The 27,952-nt window shown below is 41.3% G+C and overlaps 1 protein-coding gene across 1 annotated transcript in view; it reads left to right on the top strand.

Moving 5' to 3' along the window:
• vti1a (vesicle transport through interaction with t-SNAREs 1A) overlaps window positions 1-27,952 on the top strand; it is a 107,700-nt gene that overhangs the window by 67,578 nt on the left and 12,170 nt on the right. The window contains exons 6-7 of the mRNA XM_083903496.1: window positions 2,668-2,738; window positions 5,957-6,018. Of these exons, the coding sequence (XP_083759622.1) occupies window positions 2,668-2,738; window positions 5,957-6,018 (133 nt within the window). The remainder of the gene's footprint in view (window positions 1-2,667; window positions 2,739-5,956; window positions 6,019-27,952) is intronic.

Genomic DNA, 27,952 nt, shown 5'->3' with positions numbered 1-27,952 from the left:
AATCATATGAACCAATGTGCAATTAAAGTTTTTAAGAGCCATGGGGTGGAAACTTATGAAGGCTCTCAGGTTTGACTCATCTTTTCTCCACCATTTGTTGCACAATACCTTTTCCCCTGTAACGAACCAGACTGCTGGACAAGCGCAACTTAAATACCATGAATGGAAATGTAGATTTGTGCCACATAGTGACTAATGCATGGGTAGAAGCATGATAAACACACAAAACAACATGCCCTCCCTTATTGGGTTGTGTAAACCCCTCCTGTGGCTCAGGCATTGAGAGACTCTGAAGCTATCATGGAACTTTTTTCTCTACTCCATGTTGATATTCACAGAGAATTCCACAAATGAACACGTTGTATCCTTGACGTTTTCCTTCCATGGCCCCATGCTACAATTATTTTATCGTAATGACACTTCACTGTTCTGTGAAGTGAGGACGTCTTCATCAGGGTTGTGTTTTGTAGCACTCATCCTTCAAGGATAAAGAAATCTATATAATTTAACTGCTTCAATTCATTAAAAGAATATAGGAAGTGTATGTTCTTCAACTACTTCTTCAGCAACTGTGAAATGTGTGAAGTGCAACCATGTGTGGATAATACATAAAGAGAAAATGACTGCTGTTGTAAACCTTTAAGTCATATAAGCACTGTACATTTTACAGTGACTTTCAATAGGTAGACTCCTAAATTCATTGCTTTTCTAATCTTGTCCACTGAATATAATATCTTCATATGAGCTCTTTGTTTTTTATTTTTTACCTTATTATGTTCATATTCGCAAGATAGCGTTTTGCAAAACATGCCTGAACAGAAGTGTGTGAAAGGTTTGCCCAGTCAAAGAAACCCTTGGAGGCATTTTCATTAACTACATCATCCATTGTTTTACATTTTGCAAACCTTTATAATAATAACCTAATAATAATACAGTTGGGGGGAAACACTACTGCTGCAGTACTTGTCACAGTCATTTATTTATTTATTATTTAAGGCCACAGCCCTGACAGATAGGTGTGCTTATTTGTCTTTAACAGAAGACTTCCACTACAACTCCCTTCCTGTTTATCCCTTGTTCTTCTCTGATGGGGACGGGGGAGGGCTTGTATTTTTTACGGTTATTAATACCTGCACTCAGTCTTTTAATCTGCCCTATTTGTCACATGTGACTGTCTGACTGCACTGTTTAATCTGGGTATCCTTCAATATGTCTCGTCCCAGATTAGAAATTAATGAAGGTAGGAAGAGACACATTTTAGTCAGTGTACAGTGTAGGGGGGTAAAGAGATGTGATGAATGGGAGACGAATGTCATTCATTTGACAGTGCTTTCTCTTTTTTTTCTACTTTTCCCTGATTTCCTTTCTCCCTCTCTCTCCCTCTGTCTCTCCCCCCCTCTTGTTTAGCTGCCAGATGTAACCCATTTTTGCTCTGCTCTCCCTAAACAGGCGCTCAGCACGTGGGCCCTTTGGTGTGCGGCACCTGTGTAGTGTAATACAGTCAGCAACTGCGTTGTTTATTCTGGATTTGTTTGGTGTGCTTGAAAGCCCGTCTTTGATCCATGCAAAGATTCCTCACTTCTTTTCCTTTTTTTTTCTTGATTCATCCTCTGCCTCCCTCATTTTTAAACGCTAATGCTGGAGCAGTATGGTTACACTGATGGCAGCAGTGGGGTTTATTTGGTGGAGGGCTTATTTGGATTATGTTTTTTTCCTCTCCTTTGGGAGAGGAAAATGACATTGACCACTGACAAGCTTGTCAGGTGTCTTGTCAGACTTGTTTTAAAGTGTGTTAATGTGCTGACATGATGAGAGCCAATAGAAAACAGTGACTCTATGAATATTGCACTGGCGGAGCAGACCCCACTGGCACAGTGGATACTGAGATATTGTTGTCCTGAATTTCATGTTTGTTTACTTCAGCTTTTTAAGCAGGAAGGTGTAAACCAAACATATCCCACACTTATAATATTTCACAGTCTGCCCGATGCTCCCTCCAGAGTGTTGTCTCTATACAATGTACAGTTGGTATAGAAAATATTATGCTGTGACTATATTCTGAATATGTGCTCTAGCCGTTAAAAAGGCTCAAATCCATGTGAAAAATACCACATTATTTCCACTTCATGGTGCCTACGACTGGGATGTTTTGAACATGACATGGTTGGTGATCAAAGGGTAAGGTTGTGAGAAGCAAGTCCAATTATCTGCAGGAAACAATGATTCAATGCAGGTATGAAGATGGAGTAAAACAATAGTTTGTTTTCAACTTTTCCTGAGACAGATTATGCACTCTGTATGACAAAAATGACTGGATATTAAGTTACTGGCCAAAACATTCCATGAGTGTCATTTTAGAGAACGTTTCAACTTTTGAACTGAGCTTTCAGAAACTTTCCATTTACGATATAGTGTGTATGAAATGAGCGAGGAATTCAAACCCACTGATCTTGTAAACATAGTGAACCCGACCACATTTGAAAGCACCAGTAGTCATGATGGTGCAACATGCAAACAAAAGGAATATGCGTTTATTCAGTATTGATATGACATGAAAAGAAAATGCTCATTCTTTTGCACTAATTTGTTTTACGCTCTCTGCTTTTTCCTCTTCATTTTGTAAATTGGCGGCAGTTCTCCTCACACTGTGTCTCCCCTGTCTTGCAGAACAAGTGGGTCAGGAGGTTCTTGCCAACCTGCACACTGACCGTGAGAAGATCCAGAGAGCCAGAGAAAGAGTGAGTACACACATGCCACCTACACACACACACACACACTGTCTATTTTGACAAGTGTTTGTGAGACTATAGAGGTGTCACAACCGGTTAACAATGTTGGCAACGCTCATCCCTTTCTGCATGGTTTGCGAAATAAACAGAGAAATGCGTGTCTGTGCACACAAAAGTGGCACGCACACTGTTAGTGGATATGATTACACTTGTTCATACAAAGCGTCAGCGGCAATATTTTGACAAGGTATCTAATGTACTTATTTACTGACAGCGCTGTATAATATTCAAGTGGATATATTTAGTTATCGGTGTCATCTCACAATATGAAATTACATCACATCAGGTAAAATCAGCATATACTCTATATGGCTACACTTTGTTGGTACCTCTACATCTTTCTTCGGAATGAGTTCCCTTTTCCTTACTCTCATTTGAATGAGGTATCACTTTGCCACCTGCCATCCTTCTTCCCCTATTCTCCTTTACTTCTCGGCATCCTCTCTCTGCTTTCCCTCGGAGATCCTCCCCTTAAATCCATAGCGCTGCCCCTCAATACTATCAGCCAGCCAAACAGACAGGTAGGCAGAGACAGAAAAGACCAAACACAGGAAGGGGGCCCAGCCCTGTCGGCCCCCTCAACGCAGAATGCTTAAAGATCACAACATGGCAGTGGGCCCTGCACAGGCGATTTCAAAGGAAATCAAACATTTCCTTTCAAAACGGTCGACAGTGTCTACAGAGAGTACCTGCTCTCTCTTTCTTTGGCAGTCTCTCTCCTTCTGTCTCCCTTCTTCCCATGAGTCGTTTTTATTCCCCTCTAAACACTGACGTGCACGCACACGTGCACTGTGACTGGCAGTTTTGGGGGCAAAAGTAAGGTGAAAAAGAAGCAAAGTTGTAAAGAGGGATGATGGAAAGGACAGGCGACAATAACATGCACGCAAATGTACATACAGGTGTATGTACACATACAAGCCACTCCACTCAGCAGGAGGTGTGGCCTTTTGTGTTGCTTTTATGGTACAAATTGAAGTCAGTGGAAGGTTTCAGCACTGGGTCAATGCAGTATATGCTCCCAGCTCAGGGTAGATTCTCCTGGCTACCTCATAGCTTGACAGTTGGTGACCCTTGTGGCACCCTGAAATTATATATATTTGCATCAATTATTGTTTTGAGGGTGTAATTTCCAGACAGAAAATAAGCATTTTATCTGCAAAAAATTATTAATCTGTTAATTCTCCCAGATGTATAATTCTTGACAGATAAATCCTCTTTTGATCTTTTTGTGATTATTCATCTGTAGCCATAAATTAGGCATCACCCATTGGGTAAACTGCATGCACTTCACTCTAAAACATAGCTGCTGGCCTGCTGCTTAGCTTCTCCTGAAAAACTGAGTAGTACATTGGCCATAATGAGCGATAGCTTCCCTGCTAACATTAAGGATAAATCCATACTGTCCGTTTAAGGTAATTAACCATTGTCAGGGTTTAGTCATTTGAGATTATTAATGTAAGAGGATTAGTTGTGTAATTTAAAGGAACAAATTAGTAATTTATTTGCCTTTATCATGCTCAGTGAGCTTACAAACTTAAATGCTCAAAAAAGAATTATACAGTCATTTTGCACTTTTCATCCTTAAGGCTTAACCTTTTCCCATTCTTCTAAATGCCTTCTTTTGGTATTGAAGGATATGAATCTGAGACTATTTTACCAAATTATCCTTATTTTAAAAATATAGCAGCATATTATATATTCATTTAAGCCCAAATGACTAAGAATGTCTTGTTTTGGAGCTGTACATGAGAAATAAAAAGAAGGAGAAACACCTTCTTCTCTTTCTCTCCACACAGGCAACTGCACTTAATTTTAGACAGTCGGCTGCACTGAAATTCCAGTTGGTTTCCATTTTTGGTGAAGGACGAAAAGCATGTGATTTGGCGAGAGGTTGCGGAGAATGGGAGAGGACTGGAAAGAAGGAATGATTCAGAGAGTGTGATGTATTTTGGGAAAAAAGTGTGAAGTATCTAGGGGAGCAGATCTGTGGGTAGAGGCAGACATCAGGCAACTGCAGGACTTGTTGTCTTTGCCAGAGGGCCCATACCCCAGGTCCCCCACTTCCTACACTGTACCACATGTATCCTTGGCTCTGGCAACCTGCAACACACCAGCCCAGGCTGCCAGAGGGTAGGAAAGGAAGATGGAAGAAGAAGAAGAAAGATGCAGCAGTGGAGGGGTGGGAAGAGATGGAGGAGTGCAGGCAAGAGGGATGACTGCAAGATGAGCCAGAACAAACAAGGAAAAGAGTGATGCTGGAATGGAGAAAAGGGAAGGCTGCAAGAAATGCTGTGAGAATGAGGAACTGAAAGTGGAATAAATTTACAATATAATAAATATAATATCATAATAACTGATGAAAACATGCAGAGTGAGAATGACTTTGTTGGAAAAAGCTGTTATTTTCTCAGTGAGCGAGAGCTAAAGATGAATGACTTGCTGCTGACTCTCGAGAGAAATGAGCAACAACTCTTTCCCACACTTCCTCATCATCTTCTGGAAATGTGACTACAGGTGGACGGTAGTGGCAGCGCACTCGGTGCAGTGTCAGCACTTTTCTTGCAGTCACTCGCATCTTGTTAGCAACACCCCTGCCAATCCTGTTCCCTGTGCAAGTCCCAGATAAAATAAGTGGAATAAAAAAACATTCCTATGACCCCTGAGGAAGAGTTGGAGAGGAAGAAAAGAGAGAAAATGGAGGAAGGAAAAAGAAAATATCCAAGGCCCTTGATAGCCATGGTCATTATTTCAAGTGTGCCTTCAAGGACTCTCTATACTTGCAATGTAAGGCAAAAGTAAAGGGCCCTTCTCACTCTTTTTTTTGCACTGCAATATTTACTCTACAGCAAGATGGGCAGAAAGAATAACACATCCTCATGAGTGTAGATCTGCTGTTTACAGTGTTACAGACGGTCTGACATGATTTTTAACGGAGAAAAAACTTCCTTGATTGTTTTAGTTTGTAGCCTTGAGCGCTGAAAAATAATTAGCAATTTGCATCTATTTCCAGGTGAGTTAAAACCTTCAAGGCAAAAGAAGGAATGAACAGCTCCATCAAAAACTTCTGTCGTTTTCCTCTTAGTTTTTTAGCATGTTAACTTATCTTTGGAGCTGTTGGACGAGAATGAAAACTAAAACCTGTCTTTCACCTGGTCCTGTCTCCCCAGCTGAGAGAAACAGACGCCAACCTGGGCAAGAGTTCTCGCATCCTTACCGGCATGCTGAGAAGGTAAGAGGCAGGTAGGGACATTGTTTCTGCACCTCGCTGTATGTGTCATGCTCTCACAGTGCTGTGAGCTCCTTGCACGTCATCACCATCAGGTAGTTTTTGTCTTCAGATCCAACTTTGTTCCATTTTTTAATCAGTGTTCAACTCTTTGTTGCTGTTGGCCACATTGATTTTCACTGCATTGTTTTTCCAGAGCACAGTGGGGGTGTATAAATAAAAGGACACATACAAAGGTGGTTAAATCCATCAGAGAATTACTTGATAGTGGGTTTTTTTAATCTTTAAAAGAACTATAGTTAAGTTAATCATATTAAACTAATTTCAATTTCATGCAAGTATATTTTTTCTGCACTGTAGGCAACACATTTTTGTGAATAGATTTAATTTTATTATTGATTACATTGTTATATTCACCAAGCACTGTATGTCAAACAGACTCATACCCCCATTCTTACTTGGACCTTGGAAATGAGTTTAATCTGCATTCTTTATCGGGTCAAATGACAGCTCAGATTGGCTGGTTAGACCTGGAGGAACAGGCTAATTTCTGTTTTTGTCGGCTCTACTTTTGCCACATGCATTATGTAATGTAATACATCTACAGCAACTGGTCATAAAATCCTCCTAATATGTCACAGAGACTCAAGAATGATAACATACTGAACTCACCAACAACGTTGTAACAACAGTACAGCCAAAATATTTGCATTAAAAAAATCTTTTGCGAACCGCAAATCATGTTTATGTTTTGAAATCATGTATCATTATGTTTTGGCATGTGGCGCCACCACAGTCAGTAGAGTCTCAGCTGCCGAGCAACCACGGGTTGCCAGTTACGTCTGAGCTACAATGGCAAAGAAGGCGAAAGCTAAAAGACCTCGATATTTTGAATTTGAGTGTAGTAACCATTTTTGGCCACATTCTTACATATTGCGCCTTTAAAGTTTGTTGCAGTCAATACTTAAAAAAAGAAAAAAAACAACAGTGCTCAATATCATTAATTTTTTTAATCAAACAGAACATCTAAATGATTGATTTAAAGATATCATGGAATTATCACTGAGAGCTGTAGTGGTGGTGTTTACAGAATATCCATGATTGTCAATTCAGGCAAGGATAATGTGTGGTGAAAAAAAACAGGGTAGAACAACCACTGGCAGTGGGAATGGTTTCAATCGCCTTTTTAGTGGCTTCACTTGGTTTTTAAAGTCCCAGGCATACCCGCTGGTTTTACTGTGAAAGAGGCTTAACAAAACATTCACAATCATTGTGAATGCCTTGGTAGTCTGAGAAAAGAGTAGCCCTCCATAGCATCTTACAGAAAACAGCTGAAAAATACAAGTATACTATGTACATGTCTCCATTCTAGTCTTCTCTGTGCCTTTGTTTTTCAACCCATATTCAACTTGCGGTCTTTGTCTCTTGCTCGGTGGTTCATGCACGAGGCTGCCCTCAACAATCACACAACCACAAGCATTCACACACAACTATTTCAATAGTCTTTGCATTATCTAATGCACTCCCTCCTAACACACACACACACACACACAAATGTGCACACACATACTGTAATGTCTTGTCACATCTCCATTTCATAAAGTGCCGTGTGCCTACTCCTGAACCGTGACGCCATGGTTTTGTTTAGCGCTCTCCCTTTCTTGTTTTTTTTTTTTTTTCCTCTCTCCGTCACCCACAGTGGATTTTGATTAAGAGTAATATGTAAATGACAGAGACTAAATGTAAAATCCCACGGCCCGGAAGGAAGTGCCAATTGAAATAGATGCTTCAGTGCCCGTAGACAATTTGCAGGGCGGCTCACAGGGCGGCCGGCACTTACTAGAGAGGGAAGGCCTGAGAAGGGCTGTGATGCCGACTGTAACCAATATTTCTGCATATGTCTCCATTTTGTCAAGTCTGATTATGGGAAGGGGAGGAGGAGGATTGCGGGGGGGTCAGCTCGCCTGGCATGTCACCCAGAGCTGTCCAGAAATCATTCATCATCCCCTCCTCCTTCTCTTCCCTCTGCCCCCCTCAGGAGCTGAAGTAAATAACACACACTTATTTCAATATTATCATATTAATGTTAAAGTTCAGCTGTCACCTAATGGGAAGACTTAATCAGACGTAGCATTTAGGAGGCAGGCTGCCACTCCCCCCTCCACTCTCCAGCCCCGTCTCTTGACGTGCCTTACCTCCTCTGGTTAGTGCCCCGCTCAAATCAGGATTTATGAGGGCTTTCCAGAGTGGGGGCCCGGTTGCGAGCCTCTTCTACTACCACCCGCCTTTCTGCTTGATGGGAGCAGCACAACGTTAACCCCCCCTCTCCCTGCCTTTCTTTTTTTCCTTCACTGTTTGAATAAAAGAGTGTGTGTTTTGTTGTAAGGTTGTGGGCTGGAAACGTCAAATCTGAAGTCATTTATAACCACAGACAGAGAACTGAAAGCAAAAACTAAGTTCAACATGGTTCAATGATATCCCACCTCCACCCCCTTTTAGGCAATTCTTCCTCATTTCTCTGCTCATTTAATTATTTGCCCCCCTGGTTTTCTGCATTTTGATTAATTGTTTATTTGTGTGAGATGTCAGAGCATTGTAATTTCTTCACAGTGCAGTGGGGGAGACTGTGAGGCATTTGCTTTGTCATTCTCTTTAACAGTGAACTTGTGCACCAACATTATGTAAATTACTTTGATAGGTGAAAAAACATCCTCATATATAGTATTTTATAATCTCTGCACACAACAGATGTTGATACAGCTACTCAGTCATGCCCAGGTTTGGCATTCCGTTTGTTGCAAACCAGCAATTTGTGAAAAAAGAGAGTCATATATTTTTACCACTGATCTGAGGTTGTGAGCAGCGCAACGTTTCTAAGTTATGAACAGTTATTAATATGGCCTTGGGTAGTAGTAGACAAGCAGATTAGTTGATATTTACTGTGATCCAGGATAAATTATGTCCTTTTGTTTCAATTGCTGATGTTGTCTCTTTTAGACTCGCACCTCTGCTTGAAGTATCTTGATGGTCTGGAGGATATCACCCCAGCTGAGAAACAATTAGACACTTATTAAGCCAGCTGTCTGGGTTCAAGAAAGCCAATTAACTTAAAGACTCTGTGCGTATCACTTGTCACTGGAAACATACAGAAACACACACACATCTTAAATAGCTGTTGCTTTGTTTGAAAATGAGTCTTCACAAATAGCTGCCTGTGAAAACCATCACTTTAAATGGCTGCACTTAGTGTAAAAGTGTGTTTATAGGTTGATAACTAGTTTCTCAAATGTAGTGTCTGAGACATGTCAACTGTCTTTGTATATAGTGGATGTCATTGGTCTTGGTGTGGACATCCAGGACATCCACAGGGTTTTAATCATACCCTGACAATATAGTGCTCCCAATGGCAGCAGTCCTGATTGTCAATCTTTTTTTTTTGGGATAGTGCATGGTTTTACCTCAAAATATTATCTCCATTTTAGGCCTGGATGCATGAATACTTTAAGAAACTTCTGAAGAGCAATCTTACATCACCCCGTCAACAAATATAACTCTTGACCATAGAATACAGTTAAATTGTGAGAGGTGAGAGTTAGCATGATGAGTCCATCAAACACATTAAGGACAGCTGAAATTGAACACTGATATGTTACAGATTTTATACAATAAGACCAGGGCATCATTTAAAAGTCCAGTGTGTAAGAATTATTGACATTCCATTGACAATTAAATTTTAATTGTGAGACTGAAGATTGTAACAAGCAGAGGACTCCTCTCCTGCTTACTGCTACCTTATTTTTTCCCCAATTTAGCTACTGGACCATGGTCCGGAAGCACAGTGTAACTCATTTCTCCAGGGCCAACGATGTAGCTATATGGGCAATGATAAACACGTGGGCTCGATCTGGAGGAGTCTGGGCATTTATATCAACTGTACCGCTCCCTCTGTCACTCAACCACTCAGTGCCCATACTCACTGAGATACTTCATGAACTGTTCTTCAAGGGAACAAAATCACAACCCTTCCCACTGGACCTTTTAAAGTGTCTGTAAAATAAAGGACACATTAAGAGAGTTTTTGTCAGACTCGCATCTCAGAAACTCAGATACGTAAAGCTAAACTTAATTTGCTTAGTTGCACATTGCTTTTAGGTTGAGAGACATACGTTGGTACAATCAGTACCAGTCATAGCGTGGATCACAATCCCTTATTAGAGAAGCCGTAGAAAGCCAGGTCTCTGTTGTTTCTGTGGCACACTGACACTATGGCTTCTCGTAAATACAAAATGGCCCTGGAACTGTACTGTTAGCCTTCCTGCTGCTATGCTGAACGTCTCAAGCATCTAGCATCTCACCCACCACGGTCAGAACAGTTGGGAATGGGATGCAGCTCCAGACCCAGTTAGGACCACTGGGGTTCCTGGCAGCTTCATGGAGGGATGGGGCACAGTGAAGGGCAATGAAGCAAGGAGGACGAAGGGGGGAGGATGTATATTTTGAAGCAGAGGGGTTGTCTGCTCTCACTGGCAGCTGATCCCACATGCAGGTGGTCGACTCAGTCGCCAGGCAGATCAAAAAGTCAAGGCCCCGGGTGGACCTCTCTTTGAAATGGGAATGGGGCCGAGATATCAGACAGAAAACATAAGCAAGCTCCCAGCCACAGAACAGCTCCATATTCATGGCTGGAACTGGCAGTAGCAATGGGCAGGCAGGATGGACAGAGCCTCAGCCTTCAGAAGACGACTCACGCACACTCTGGACACTGATTAAGAGATCAGCCCACTAGCCGGGCCATGGCGATGATGCTCACAAGCTGGTGCAGCAACACTGTTACCAAGACACTAACTTCCTTTCTTGAGATGCGTTTTGACAAGCTGTCTTAATGTGAGGCTTAAAGTTCATTTATCTGATCTTGCACAATAGGTGAATGTGGAAAATTCAATGCCAATATCGCACAGCTACTTAAGAAGAGCTGAATCCTGTTATAATGTTGATATTTCCTGAAATGGAAGCTAAACCAAGTGTTCTGGGTGAGATATATACAGGGAGCTGGGAGTGTTTCACTGTTTGCTTAGCTCAATAAACCAACATGCAAATTCTGTAATTCTGTACCATTGGCGAATATACACACTCTCTATATGTATGTCTGGTGTGTTAACTAGAGGAATATGTAGGTCACATAATTAATGGAATTCAACACGACCAGTGAGCTGTGGTGGGATCGGAGTCTTGGGGCCCTCTTGAAGTCTTCCTCTGTAGTTGAACAAAAAAATTAGATTTTTTTATTGAAGCTGAAGGATGGGACAGATTGGTGTTGAGATGTTTTTCTTTCTCGCTCTTCCCATTTTCTTTTTTGATTTATTAATTTATTTATTTGTGTTGCCCTTTTTTTGCTAAACAAAAAGTGCAGTCAGTGGCACAGTGACACTGTAAAAGGATTTCTGGCACCAGGTTCTATCTATCTAATAATATGCAACATGCATTCAGCATTGTCATAATTTATTGTTTCCGATTCTGTTTCCTCATAATAGGTTTAATCTTCACGTTTGCCCTTTCTTTTTTTTTTTTACATTTGATTTTACTTTATTAGCGCCGAACTCATCACAGTAGCCATACCCGAGCTTTGCATTTTCTGTCTGGAGAGTGGCAGCTCACTCCCAGTGGAGCTCACTCTCTCTGATCTCTTCTCCATGTTGCTGCCACGATAATTCCATGTTCTACATTTAAACACGTTCCCTTTGCTTTGCAATTTGTTCAGCCTGGCATCATTACCACCTCACTCAACACCCACCCCCCATATTGCTATTTCCCTTTGGGTCATACCCATCCATGGCCTTTTCTGCCCCCCTCTAGAGAAGCTTTCTGTGCTTTTTCATGTCCAGTCTGTTTTTATTCTGGCAAAGGAGCAAAGTGCCAAAGCATAAATTGCATCTGCCCCCAGTGCAACCCTTGCTAAACTTTGTACATATCAAGATGAGCACAGGTGTTATATGCATGCATAACACCTGTGCTCATCTTAATGGCTATAGTTTGAGAAGTAGCATGTTAGGTTACTGAAGAGGGTTTGGTTGAAGAAAAGCATAGGGAAATACTTACCACTCATTCTTATACCTAAATGTTGTATGTGCAGACAGCAATCACCTCTGCTCTGTCTCCTGTTGTCTGCATCTATGGACAGGGACATTATGACAACATGGGCATTCTTACCTCCACTGTCCCACTCCTTCCTGTAGTGAGATCTTAAGACTGTCATGTGATATTTTGGGTTATGTTGAATATTGGAGATTGGAAATGTAAAATAATAATGCATTTGCTTTGATTCTTAAATAACTTTTCAAGCAATTTTACTTTTTCTGTACTGAGTGTCAGATAAGTGTCTAAAATGCACTCTTTGCCAAGTTTGTAGATACTTTTTAATGTGTGCATGTGCGCGCGAGCAACTGTGGCTACAGGCTGCTGCTGGGACAATGACAGGGTGCGCCTCAGCCTCATTACTCACTGCTCCTGAGCCAAACAAGCGCCACTGCCACCTCTCTCTCACTCTCTCTCGCTCGCTCTCCCTCCTGCTTTATCTCTGTCTTCTTCTTCTCTTCCTCCACCTCGCCCATTAGAGAGTGCTGATGGGACATATTTCGCAGAAAGGACTATATATAGAGACACACACGCACACACACACAAATACACAAGCCTGGGCTGCAGAGAAAGGGATTGTTGACAAGGGCAAAGACACATTGTTGTTTTATATAAGGGCTGCATTTGTCTGTTGAGGACTGTGTCGCTTAACTGGCTGCAAAAGCCCCCTTTTCTGCCTACATATCTCCCTCACTCTGTTATCCTACCCATAGCGGCTGCTTCTTTTTTTGATAGGTCAAATATGGTGGTTAAGAAATTGTCTTTTAAACATTTTTTTTTACCAAAGTCACACAGCTGCTCTTTTTATTTTCTAATTTGTTTTATGCTTGATGGCACTCTCAATCAAAGACAAAGACTATTGTTCCCGTGTATATTGAGGGGATCCTTTTACATCAGTACAGTTAGCTACTGTATCACTTGGTCCCTGAAAAGGACATTGATGTTCAACGTCAACATTCCAACAATACACATTCTACCATCACTTCTCCAAGTGCTCTAGGGTCAACCAGCCACGACATTGAGGTGATGCTTCATTCGACCTCGTTCATGCTATCCTAGTCGATCGAGCGTCTTTTTCCCCCCTGCTTTAACCCTGACAGACTGTCGTTCTGACGAGATGACTGTAGATCAGTGGCGCTCTCATCCCTTGAAGTGGCTCCAGGTGTCACTCCAAGGGTACCCGCCCTGTTTGATCTGCCGTCGAGCGCCTGTCGGGCCACGGCACCCTCTGATTTCTCCGTCAGAGGGGAAAGAGGATCTCCTGTCCAAAAGTTCCACTGCTACTTTTGAGTGACAGCAAAGGGAGAGGGATTGGCGGTCATGGAGCAAACCATTGGGGAATGACCAATTTTCCTGTTGTCATTATTCCCCAGCTCCCTTTTAGCAGCTATATGGAACCCTCTCCTGCATCCCCTCATGTGAGCATTGCATAGAGGTGATCTTGATTTGATATGCCAGGCCCTGGCAGTCCAAACAACAGAAAAGAGAGGAATATAAACATCAAATGAAACCTAACCATTTTAACTGATCATGCTGTGGGCTCTGTCTTAAGAAGAACAAAAAAACATCCTCTCAAACATCTTCAGATGATGTCCAAAGGAGGTCCCTGTCTTCACTGAAGAGCTGCACAAACAAAAAGGGACAGATGAAACAAAATGGAGGAATGACGATATATATATATATATATATACCTTTTCAGCAAACATAGATGCCTGTATCCTTCCTCCCTTGCATTTTCCCCCACCTACTGCGAGCTTCTGTAGAAATTACAGGTGAGATCTCAGTCTGTGGCAGGGCCTGCCTTTCGTCTACAGGGAGCGGGGGGTGTGGGGGGGAGAAAAGACTGAGGAGGAGAGAAAAAAAAAGATTCATGCTTTGCAGTACTGCTGTGTTGTTTGCGGTGCGCACTCTTCCCTTTGTGTGTCTGGCGATAACTTATTCAGCACAGGGCCATTCATCCAGGGGTTGAGCGCGGGCGTCCGTCAAGACGGAAAATAATGAGGCGACAGCAGCGCAGAGGATGGCTTTCTCCCTCTGCCTAGGTTGTCCCCCCTCCCTCCCTTCCACTTCCTACTCCTCCTCCTCCCTTCTCCATCTCCTCCTCCTCCTAGCCTCCCATTATCAGCCGATTTAAACTGATAATAGGGGGTCTTCTTCATGATATTTTGAAGCAATTAGAATTTATCACATTGTCTCTTCTCTGACTGGCACCCCCCAACCCACCCACACACACACACACACAAACACACACGCACACACACACACACACACACACACACACACACACACACACACACACACACACACACACACACACACTCATACTTCATTGCATGCAACAGCTGCATGGAATATTGTGCCAGTGTTTGTGTCGTAGCAGTTTGTAAGTTTGTAGTAGTCACTGTATCTGTGTGTCCATCTATTGCATCTTGGAATAGATGGACACCTTGTCCATATCAGATTGGAAGTTGATCTAGTGCTGCATTGCATTCCAGAATAAAATGCTTCTGTATACCTTTTTTTTTTACCCAAGAGTCAATGAGTTTTCCTCCTTACATGCAGTCCATTTGGTTGGCTCAGAACTGAAAGTGGCATGAAAGAGTAAAGAGAGAAGACATTGGCCCTATGGGTTCATTGCAGCTAATGTCTTAACATGAAAGTATGTCTAATGGGGCTTGAAGTTTGATTGCTTTGGTGTACATTTTTGTTCCTCTTAAACATAAAATCATTATAGTCTTAAAGAAATAGGTCAGTTCTGTAGTTCATGTGTGTCAAGGAAGATGGTTAAGTGTTGTTTTTTTATGTTATTGTTGTTACCTCTCAGATCTCTTTTTGGAAGGGTGCAAGAGCTTGAAATATTTACAACTGAATTTTGACTTTTTTGTTTTCTTTTAAACCATCAATCATTTACTGGGCCCATGTTTGTCTGTATCCTATCCTAACAGACCCCCAGTATGGTGGAGTGAAACAAAGGCACAACATGGTTGCCATGTCATTGATGGCATAAAAGATCCCCTTTATCACAATGGGAAAAACAATAAAAGGAAGACCACTTTTTTAAGGAAGTTAAAATAAGGTTGGAAGCCAAACATTTGTAGACATTAGAATTCAAGGCGACCTACTGTCAAAAACACTCCTTATACAACCTTGAATACTATTATACTAAACACAAAAATAACATTTTTGTGGTATATTATTATTTTCTGTCCCAAAAGTTTGAAGGCAAATGAACAGGACCCATCTCTCCACTCACCCCCTCCTTTCAGTGGTGCTTGCTGAGATGGGCTTTTTGTGATGTGTAAAACAACAGTTTGAACAAATACAGCAGAAGACAGTGCTTTGAAAATATATTGCTAAATCCACGATATATGCAAAAAGAAATTCAGTCTCGACTATTTTTAGGATTGTGTCTGTTGTCATATAAAAATTGGTGTAATTTCCTGCTGACAGAATATAAGCATCTCAGGTTTCATCAAAAGAAAAGATGACATTGTGTAAAAAGTTTACCATATTATATATTTTTGCATTGTATTCCACTTTATCAAATAGCCGTCCAAGAGAGTAAAATAATCTCATGTAATTGTGCAATACATTTTGAGTTGATCCATAATACTATAGAAGAGTCTAAATCTCATAATCTCAACAGAACTGTGCTCAAATAATAATAGGTTGGTCATGGTAGAATGAAAGGAGTAAACCACTTCAAGCTGTTGTTTGACATCGTTGACCTAATTCACTTTGGCCATAGACCTTTCAGGAGATGACTAATGTCCAAATAAAGACGCCATTATTTTCAGCTGCCACTATAGACTGAATGACAGTAAGCCTTGCAGTGCCAGCCTTTCAAGGATCAGCATGCCATGTCTAAGACAGACAAAACAATATGTGGTTATATGCATTGGTATATGCTCTGCCAATGAGTCAGGCTTGACCTCTGAGATGTTTTCCATGATTTTGCATTGAGGTGGACAGCTGAATTATTTCTCGTTATTTCTCTGCGAGTACTGACGGGTTGGTTTATTTGTTTGTTACTCCACAACTCTCCTTCGATACCGTTGTCACAATGGTGCATTCCAGTGAAAGCAATGGTTGAACACTAAATTGCAATGGTTGTCCCTCTGACTGATTCACTGAAGTTTTAGTGAGGGCTTTTTTATGATGGAATCCTCAAATTAACATGTGTTATGTGGCTAGAATCATAAGGACAAAGCAGAGTTACGCCGCAAAAGCCTGTAGAACCTTGATCATTGAAGAAAACCCAGAGTGAGATCCAATGGCCATCGCATTCAATTTTAGCCCTGGGACCATAGGAAGTTTTCTCGATGTTGTATAATTAGACACTATGCAGTTAATCCCTAGAGACTGTTTGGCAGGCACTCTGTTTCCACTCAACTTTTTCTCTCATATGTGAATGTCTTAAATTTGCCATTCAAGGTTGTAAAATACTAAGGAAAATAATTGTGAGAAATCAACAATTTGCAACTGGCAAATAGACAGATATCCTGATATATAATATTCCACTGGGCTTCTTTTACAACATGGCATACACTGGCTGAGAACTTTGCTAGAGTCAAGTGCAGTGCATATTCAAGCCCTTGGCCTGGCGTGGGTTTTGGGGAGTGAACCAGCCATGCACGGCTGGTAATGACAGGTTCCATGTTGCCCGTGGCTTGTGGCCCACTGCACTGTTTGTTTGGAGAGTGATGCTCGGCCGTGAAGTGCTGGCCCAGCTGGCAGCAGTTCCATTGCCCCTTTGGCCCTATGGCTGGGGCTTGTTTGGCCCACACCAGCCAGGCAGACTGGCATCCAAGAGGCTGTGGAGGAGGAGGGTGGGGGGGTGTCTGACAGAGGAGCGAGCTGCTGGCTGAGCACCCTGGTGCTAGGCCAGGCCTGTTGCCAGCTGGAGAGAAGACTTCCCTGCTCGCACCACAATCTTCACGTCCCTGTGGTGACAGGAATCTTAGTTTGCACCTCAAGGGTCAACATCATCCCATCGTGATCTGTCTCAGCTTGAACAACCTTGCTCTCACAGAACAGCTTTTGTGGGAAGTAACACAAACCTGGATTTAAGACAACCTGCACCTTCTTTATTTTCCTGTATTTGTATTTTTGAATACATTTGTAGTCTCACATAACACAGGTAGTGTTATTTACACAGATATAAATACTCTTTGCCTCCACATCTCAGCTGCCCATCTTTCATCTGCCAAAGTTCTTGCAAGGCTATGAAAGTGAAAATGCTGACCTAACAAAGCATAGTCTACACTTTTATTTTTTGGATTATCCTATGCTTCTGGCTACAGCAAAAAGAAATATGTACTTAATAATTTAACTTAATAATTTTGGCAAACAGTCATGAAAATATTTTGTTGTCATTATTCTCTACTACAGCTTGGTTGAACAGAAGGTCACAAAGTCTCATCCCTGAGCTTTGTGCACATTAATTGCCAGAGGTAAAACAGTTGAGTTTTGGATTCATTCTGTAAGTCAGAGTCAAAGGAATTGTGGACAATAAACAGCTGATTTGAAGCATCACAACGTGGCCTGTATTCTAGTCTGGTAACCACAAAGATAAACCCAAAACATTACAGGAAAACAAACAATCACTGAAAGCACTGAAAACTGTAGCTTCTCAAATTTAGAGTGGATTTGTGTATTGTCTTAAGTGTGTGCTGGTTCACATGGGTACATCCTGTCAGCCACTGAGCAAACTTTAACCCCAAACACATATTCTGATGGCGCCTGGGCTAACATTGCTTCAGTGTTAAAGGGAAGTTCTGAGGACATTGATGTCTTGGCCTAACATCCTGGTGTCACTTTCCCAGCCTGTTTGTGGAGCCCACCAATCCCCTCATTCTCCTTAGCTGACCTGAATGCATCAGCGAGTATCACACGCATGTGAGGAGCCTGATATCCCTGCCAACAACAAATGTTTTCCAACAGTTACCATTGCGTTACTGTTGTACATAGCCTTCATCCTTTGACCTGGCTCACACCGAGGATCTTTGCTTTGGATGTTTTTCTCTCAAGGCCATGACTCTGTTTTATTTAACAAGACGTTGATGCACACCCATCCCATCTGAAAGTTTTTCTGTGGTATAACGTTTCAGAACAGACTTGACATAAACCATTTCTAAACACTGGTTTCTTTTCACCAATCTTTAATTACATCGTTTGGTAAAGACTGAAGTACAGAGTTGAAGCAAAGCACCATGTTAGCAAAGCGTATAATAGTGAGGGATACCACAGCCAGAGGACAGTAGGCCAAGAAAGGGGAAGAATATTGTACACAAACAAATATGTTGAAATCCTAAGGTGTTGAAGGTTTACAGACTTTTTGAAATGCTTTTGATGAATTACTTATGACCTGGATGATGAGTGAAATCTTTGGCTTAAGTTGATGAATGTTAATATATAACACAAATTCTCATCACATTTGAATAAACCTCATCAGCAGGCCCAGATTAATACCAGAAAATGATGTTGTTCTTATTCTTTTGCATACTGTTTCCCCTAAATGTGAAATGCATAAATGCAAGGTACCAAAGGTACTGTACATACTGTTTTGAAAGGCTTATTCTAAAGCTACAAAACACACACACATAGTATGTATATGTATATCTGTATGTGTTTATGTATGTGTACACACATACACACACATACAGTGCTTAACAAATTTATTAGACCACCAAACAATAAATGAACAACATTTTTTATTATCAAAATCATGTTTTATGTTTCTGTTACAGTTAATAAACTAGTATGTCAAAGCTCTTTAATCGAAATGATATCTTCAATGCTATCCATGAATTTTCACATTATTTCGTGACTAAAATGTCAAATTATAGTGATTTACTTTCATTCCTGAAAAGGAATATTAGTTTTAGTGGTTGAATGTTATGCTTGATTAATATCTGACTTAAAGAAGAAGCCCAGTGAGCCAGCTCAAATTTGGGTACAAAAAGAGAATTCAGTTTATTTATTTACAAGTAAATAACAATAACATTTTTAGATTTAAACAGGGTTTTGAAATATTTCTCAAATGTATACTGTATGTTATATACTTTTTATGACAGATGGTGTAATAAATATGTTAAGCCCTGTATACACAGGCACAATAATACTATGAATAACTATCTGCTAATAGACATTCTTAAATTTTCCAAGCTGTACCATAATAGTCAATTGCCATATATTTCAAAGTTCATGACCATGACAGCACTATCATGGTATTGTTACTAAAGGTGCAAGGTTTTTGAGGCCTATTTTCCTTTTCCCCCTGTTACCTTATTGTCAGCCACAACCAGTCAATTAATTGTTGATATACAAACCACTGGGTTGCATTCCAGTTGCACAGGGTTTCAGTGTATTGTGGTGCCATGAAGAGGATCATTGTAGCCCCAAGCGATGGACAAGCCGTCCTCCAGCTCTGTGACAAAGGCGGCTGTGAGGTCGTGCTCCAGGCCAGGACTATCAGAGCTATCAGACCAGCAGAGAAAGAACATAACAACAAGCCCTGTCAAATAATAATGGTGTCAACAGTGAGATTGTTTAGCTTCATTTGTACACAGAATGTCTCTGGTTTAATGGTAACATGTTGTCGTCTATTGACTGACTGGGTCAGATTTTAGCCTGTCATTGTTTCTCTTTCTCTCTCTGAGTGTGGTGTTTGTCGAAGGGTAGTCAATGGTAGATGTTGATTTAAAATATTTCCCTTTCCTCAAACTTTAAGATGTCAGAAAGGTCAGTTGTTCAGGATGGCCAAAGCTGGCCTAAAGATATAGATGTGGGAGGTGACATGATAACTCATGTTTCACAGATTTTTTTCCCTGCCTTGCAGTGAGACCTGTATTGTAAATGCCTGATCAGAAATACACAGAGTTGTTTAATGAGCACTGTTGTAGTTCATTTGTCAATATTTAGATATTGGTGCAATGGCAGAAGTCTCACAGTGAGTTTAGTCGATGGGTGTCGGTGTAAGTGCTGTTGTCCTTGAGCTGAACCCACAAATTGACATTTCAGGCTCTTCTCCATGACCTGGTGTCTGCAGTTACCACAGCACCTTGGTATTTATAAAAAAAACATTTGCTTGTTAAATGTGTTTTTTTTTCCATTTGTACTTTCATTTTTCAACTATGACGAGCTTAAGTCATAACAGAATATGACTTTATAGAGTTGAGTTTGGACACACTATTGTGAAGGAGTCTTTCCAGGGTTCCGGATGCTAGTTGCCTTCTGAACTGTCAAAATGTCCGTTATTATTGAGCCCCCTCTGCTCTGCCTTACCCTCTGAGTTTCAGTGCTTTCAGTACCTGACTGGCTGGATAAAATGATTTCTTCTCTACCCTCTTCTTCTCCAGTCAGAATATCGCTTCTTCCTTCACAACACCACAGCCCCCTCCTGCTCTCCTAACGGTAAACGTTAAGATCCAGGACTGGATCAATGGCTGTTATCCTTTGATGTGCCAAGATGCATTATGAGGGGTGAGCTCTAATTGGAGCAGAGAGCTCAGGATCAATGTTGGGTCTAATTGCCTGACACAGGGATGGGTGTGAGACTTTATTATCATTAATATTTAGACATGATGTGGGAGGACCCAGCCAAGGCTAAATGTACAACGGCGGTGCAAGCCTTTGATCTTGGCAGATAAGCAGATCGATTGGGGGATTGGTGGGGGGTGGCTGAAGGAAAAGAGGTCGCGGAAGTGTGGTGGACGAGCGAATAACCGAGGCCCACACCCTGGATTTTATCGGATTTCTCAAGGAAGTTTTCTTTCGACACAGGGAAGGTCATACCAGGCTGCCATCCTCCTAGCTAAATTAACAACATAGCATCTGGGCAGAGTCAAGGGACTAAGAAGGGCAAGTAGACTTAATTTTGGTCACACATAGTAGTCATATTTAAAGTAGTTATATTTGCAAAAAAAAGTTTAAGATAACCATGCCCTTTTTTGGTGGTTTTATAAATTCTATTGCATCATTTTTCTCCATAAATCTTAACAATTTAGTTTTTTTTTTTTTATTTAGCAGTGAAGAGAAGAAGAACGAACGAAGAGTGATTTAGTCTTTGTTATTTTGACAGTGCCCATTGTTTGGGAGACGTAACAAAATATGATGGAAGAAGAAGGCCCATGGGGCGCAGGGCTTCTTCCTTGGTGTCAGCAAACAGTAGATAATGTCATTTAATCTTACAGGTAAAGGAGGGAGTTAAACTATCTGAAGGAACACTCCCTGTGACCAGAGGGAGCCGGGAATATCCCCTATGTCCATGGAGGCTAAGGGCATCCTGAAGCTGTGAGGCAGTGATATAAAACCTCAATTTCGTCTCCTCTGTTTTTGTCAGCCAGTTCCCAAAGGACTGATACATTAATCATTGTACTTAGCAGCACAAAGATGAGTAACAGTTCACACAATAACGGGTGTGTTAGTTTTCATGGCTGTGACCTGCTGCCTGATGTTGGCCAGAGTTAGAAACCTGGCAGGATCTAGGTCAGTAAGGATAATCGTGCCTAAAACGAGGTTACGTGAGGAGTGGGTGGGATGTAAAATGACTCAGACTTGACTAAGGTGCATGCATTTCCCACACATTCCACGAATCAATTGTTTTAACATTTGTTCCTAAATCACTAGGCAAAAAGCGATCAACAAAAGTCCAATGCGTTCTTCAAGTTCATAATCCACAAGTTCCATCAAGTTCCACCACTGCAGAATAAATCATTGAAGGAACAAACCACTGCACCTTGTTTTTTTAATGTGGATCCTCATCTCTTGTTGGCTTTTTAATAATTACTCATGGCATCAGTTTGCTTGCTGGAGTCAATATTAAAGATGCCCTCTGTAAATATACTGTAATGTTTATACCTAAACAACATGCAGGAAAAGATTTCAGAAAGCCACATAATAAAGCTTATTGTATTAATCGGAGCATGTTCAAGTATAGTAGCCTCTCTCATTTTTGAAACACATGCCTGCATTTGTGGAGCCTTTGCTATGGGTGTTCAACAATACATGGCACATTGTGCAGTAGCTTGTACCATTGTGGCGTATCTCAGGGTTGTGCAACAAATGGTCCATTATGTAACATTTTGATCATTATGCCAGCTTCAGCAGTGTTAACACACACACTGCACATTTCTATTGTCTTTATAAACCTCATAGTAACCAAATAACTGGGTATTTTATTGTAGTTTTTTCAAGTGTGACTTCAAATTATATGCTTAATAATGCATAAATAGGAAACATGATAGGAAAAAAACTATTTTGGCAGAAAAGAGCTGACATTTGCCACACAAAACCTTGTTTTCATCAATATTGATCTCAGTGTCCTTATTTTATGAACGTCAACAGTAAGGGCCGCCTTTGTGTTTCCACCGCTGCAGTGATTTCAGTTTGCCCAGAAATGCTTGTCTAGCCTCTTTTGACAGTTGGTGTTAAAAGTTAGACCAGTATTTATTATTATACTTTATATGCTTTTTTGTGTGCTGGAATGTGTGTGCGACATGTACATGTACATTTCTGAAGAGTATTTGTGTGTGCATGTGCACGAGTGTGTATTTGTCTTTATGTCTGCTGTGTGTGTGAGGGAGTGAGGGAGTGAGATAAGAAAAAGATGAAGAGTCGTTCAGAGGAGGCTTCTCACTCAGAGGCGTCCCCATCTGTTCGCCTGGGCCTAATTGTTCCTGGGTGTGAGGAAATGGAGAAAAGAGAGGAAAGCAACTGTACTCATCCCTTGTCCCAGAGTTATTTCTGTAACATTAAAAGAGCAGCACCAGCACGCTCCAGATTATTCCCATGTAAATAATGGCACTTGGCTCGATTCCCTGCTAATGAATGTCACTTACTTTTCCAAACGAGGATTAATTATCGACCGGGGGCCCCTTTCTCCTCCCATAGGGAGCACGTCGCAATTAACTGCCAAAAGATGGTTGCTAATTTTTTTTTTTTTTTTTTTAAATACATCTATATGTACGTACTTGTGCATATGTTCTTGTGACATGGGGAATCACCTTCCAATTAACTGCCTGCTTCATTCTGTGGTGAATATAGAAAAAAGTCCTGCAAGAGAAGAAGCGTAAAAGAGGCCCATGTCGGCTTAATGTCCCTGCCTTAGCTGAGTATAAGGGTTTTTGTTGGATGCTGCTGTGGGACATTGTTGTTGTGAAACTAGGGGAAAAGAGAGAGTTGTGCTGCTTTGGATCCAGCCTCCTGGTTGCAAAATAAGGCCAGGAAAACAAACATGGGCCTCAAATTAGATTTCCCAAAACATAGCTTTCCCTCTCATTTTACACACCACTGTGGCCTGCAGACAAGAATAGACTAACCCGTGAAATCCGCTTCAGATTCAGAGTGGCACAGTCACTGGAACACTTAACAAGCACCCTCTGGATCTATCTGATGACCCAATTATTTTTCAGAGAAAAGATCTTAAAGTGATACCTAATTCAGGTATGTTGTGAAACCACCCAGCTAATGTGGATCACTGACGGGACAGCGGTTAAAAAAAAAGTCCCCCGTTTCCCCTGTGTTTAACTCTTACGTCAGCCTCTACCTCTCTTTTCTCACTCCTTCCCTCCCATGAGCTCTTTTTTCCCCTCTGTCAATTTGCATCTCTGTATGTGGGATGCTTGAGCTGATGCACTCAACCCAAATGAATGAGAAGATGGAGATAAGTGTTATTTCTGTTGACAAGGCATGGAGGTATGGAGCCTCTCTGAAGAAAACGAAGACTAATAATGCTGCATCGCTGAAAGGTTTAAAATCATGAAGTTCAAAATTCTGAAAGAGAAATATAATGAGATTTGTGTTGCAAGATTTAAACCAACATGCATTTTTTTTTGTATAGTCGCCTTTGACCAGATGACCAAACAAGGTTCACCTATGACTTTAAGGTGACAATAACCGTGTTTATCACTGACGTGATTACCTTCCTACTAATTACCAGTAATTAAAATACATTTTGAAACTGAAATCCATCTATTTTGGCCTAAATATCAGATATAGAGAAGAGATTATATAAGAGACAACAGTGTGAGTAGATAGAGAGAGGGACACGCACATTCTATTCCATGGACTCGAGTCATCCTCCCTCCCCTCCTCCCTCCATGTTTTATGGCGAGATTCTGTTACTGCTTCCTGGCTCACCTTATAGTGTGAAATGAGCACATCTCGTCTACTCTCGTCAGTCCACCCGACGAGCTTACACGTAGGCTCTGCCAGGAGTGACGTCTCTGTGTGCGTGTAAACATATGGATCTGTTGAGTGTATCATTTGGTTTGTCAAATACGGTTTTACAGTAAATCACAGTGCTGGAGGAAACGCCTCTGCGTGTTTAGAAATGGTTTAGGAGACGTGTTTGTGTGCATACTTGCATCTTATGCGGTATTTGCATCAGCAGGTATAGCTTAATGGAAGGGCTTCATGTTTGCGCAATGAGAGATTTAAAATAGTCGAGCATTCCTACATCACCCTCCAATCATTTCCTCCCTTCTTTTCTCAACTTTCCCTGGCCCTTTCTTTTTTTCCTCCCATCTTTCTCTCTTCTCCTCATGGGAGGGTGAGGGGCACGCTCCAGGCTGCAGCGGGTATAACAGGTTCTGTGGAAGCGCAGGAATAATTTTAGATGTGCTCCGTTTCATCATCCCCTGCTGTCGGAAGTTTGTTTCTGAAGCAGGAGCTTAAAAACTTGCTTCCTCAGATGATGTGTCACAGGTGACACTTTGTTGAGCAGTTGTATTTTAGTCTGGCAGGTTTTACATAGTGGAAATAAACAGGGATCGTACAGTGAGCAAGTTGTGATCTCTGTTTAGTGTAAACCAGGGCTTTGTCAGAACCCATATTCTTGTTATGTAGTGTTTGTGTTTATTTCAGTGTTTGATTTGTTTTTGCATGTGGAAGTTTCTGCCTCCCTCAAATATTTCCTTGATATAAAAGTCCGAAACATATAAAAAATGGTTTTAAAAAGGTATGTTGGAAATTAACTTAAAGAAGCTATATGTAAGTTCCAATAACGGTTCTTTATAGTGGCACGTGTGGCTGTGCTCATGTATATGGGGCCTCACAACAACTGAGAGCAACCATCTTGGGCTCTGGCCAAAACTGTGACAGAGGAGACTGTAGTACTTTACTCACTGACAAGATATTTATCTGAGGCTTACGGAAACAGGCAGAAAGCCACATCTTTTATATTATTGCAGAAACATCGACCCAAGTCCAGTTCATAGGTCAGTCTTCAGGCCATTGTGGGCAACGGAGGAGGTTGTGGAAGGTCTCATTTTACGTTATGATCTGTTCATTCATTGGCATTAAAAAATAAGAACATATCATATATAACATGACCACTTTGGTTTGGTTGACAAAATACATTATTATGTGTCTTCAGATTAGTCAGGCATTGCCTGGTGTGGTTGAAATAAAGTTAACCTTTTTTCAGTGTTGTGAGGAAGTACAATGATATACTATATCTGACTCTTCATTCAGTATTTGCTGAAAACTGAAAACCCCTTCAACAGGTTTTTATGAATCATTCATTTCAGAGAGAGAGAGTGTTGTCAGAAACCATGGACATGGATTTTAAGGAGTTTAAGTGTTTTTGAAAGTGCCAGCATGCACAAGGTGTAAGTGAACAAACAGATAAATAACCACCGGCCCTTGCGGAACGAGCCTTGCTGGACGCGGGCCAGGCAGGTAATTCCTTCAGCATAGCTTTAGAAGGGCCATATAAGCCAAGCCTGCCTCGGCAGTCAGACTGTCTGCACTCTTCTGCTGCTGATGGCATACCAGGGGCGCCATTTTCCTCTATGAGACAAACAAGCCGGAGGATCTGATTGGCCTTCCGCCAATGCGCTCTCACAAAGGATCCTTTGACAGCAGGTCAGTCGGTTAACCAAGCAGTAGGCAGAGGGGGAGAGGGATAAGCCAGAAAAAAAAAATATTTTTCACCTCTTCACCCCTAAGCTTCATTATTAAAGGGTTGTTTCACTCTAAAACAAAAGATGTACTCTGTTGTTATATATAATAAAAATAATAAAGCTAATTTTCCACTACTTATCTCTGTAAGGAACGTGATACACTTGGGGAAGCTAGTGAAGGTAGACCTTTGAGATGATTCAGACATGAGTTCTTGAGTAAATATGACCTTGGCTTGTGTGTTTTATGTGTGGGCCTACATCTTCGCAGCCTTGTGTCGACGTTAGTACTGGCAGGAGTGAGCCTCAAGTATGTAACCTGATTATTTGCTTCAACTGACATTAGTTATTTGTTATAACATCTGTTATTCTTTTGTGTCTGGTAAAATCTAAAGTAATAGTATACTTTGTCAAGCCAGTACATATTTGTTTTGTATTTGGTAGTATTATGATTTCAAAATTAGTTTGTTAATAATCTTACCAAGAATAATGTTTTTGTGTATCCACAATCGAATGCTTTAATATTGAGTCTGCATTTTAAACAAGATAAATTTGCACTGAACCATTAGCTCGTCCTTGTTATGATGGAGCTACACATCCTATATTTTCATCATAAAGCTGTGTAGGAGCTGACAAAGTAGCGTTAAATAGCTGCTGATGTTCTCCTGTGTGCTCCAGCGCTCATTATCTCTCCAGTCCAGGCCTTGCGTCTCAGCTTTCTCCTGCCGCCAATCTCCTCCCTTGTGTACCAGCCGCTTTGCATACGACTGATGTTTAAATGCTGCATTGTTAACTGACGTGGGGTAGCCCTTTGCTGACCCTGGAGGTATTTGCTCGTTTGATCATGGGGCAGCAGTTTTAATGTATCGAAGCAGTGCTGCTCCGTAAAGCCCCCAATATAAGTGGAGATGGAGGGCAAAGGCAGGATGAGAGATCCATTGGTTGTAGGCCTGACAGTACAGAAGGCAGGTGATTATTAGACTGTTGGTCAGCAAGGCCGGAGGGGACACTGCTGACCCTGCACTTCCACTTATGCTGTGATAGCGGGTGTTGGTATTTCAGGGAGGTTTTGCGAGGGTTGTGGCAAAGACAGAGAACAGGGCTCCATTGATGAGTATATTTCCATCACAGTGTGTCATCTTCCTTTTTTTTTTTTTTAGATACGGGTGTTAACATTTGTATGATAGTATGAGCATTTGTTTCTCTTTTTTGTTCTTCATCCTTCTGTCTGATTTACACCATTTAAAAGCTTTTTTTTCCACCAGAAAAAGTTTTGCTTATTTGCTCCTCATAAAGTTTACTTTTGACTCTTACAATCATTCATCAGTGCAAACCTATAGTTATTTCTTGCTCTAACTTTGTGACAAAGACTTGAAGCAGCAAACTGAAAGCCCGCTGTCAGTGAAAACCGCCTTGCCTTTTCATCTGTGTCACTGGGCACAGGAATCCCTGTTTGCCTGCTGACAATACAAAAGGTAGAACTGTTGAGAAAGAGGGAGAAAAAAAACAATGACACAAACAGTGAACAAGTTTGTGTTTAAGCCTGGGGACTTGTGTATCAAGACCCTACTTGTGCCGAAGCAAACCAGACTCTGGCCCCTCAAAAGAAAATATTGAACACCTATACACCTTTCTAGCCCCTTCCTTACCCTTCTTTGCCCTTTTTCCCTCCGTCTGTCCTCTCCTTTCCTCTTTGCTTCTTTGCTTGTGGGAAGTCTCTCAGAGCTGCAGTGACCATAGATACCAGGGGAAGAAAACAGCAAGAAAACCCACTTCGCTCAACTAAATCATTAATATTTGATCATCAGCTCCACCATGAATTTCCCATAGCATTCCACTGTGGGCCTGTGATGTGCAGAACGTAAGGATACAGAAGGACATAATTCAAAGTGCTCGATTGC

This window comes from Microchirus variegatus (assembly GCF_963457635.1).
Source record: "Microchirus variegatus genome assembly, chromosome: 17".
In the NCBI taxonomy this organism is placed as follows: domain Eukaryota; kingdom Metazoa; phylum Chordata; class Actinopteri; order Pleuronectiformes; family Soleidae; genus Microchirus; species Microchirus variegatus.
This window is presented reverse-complemented; position numbering and strand designations above follow the sequence as displayed.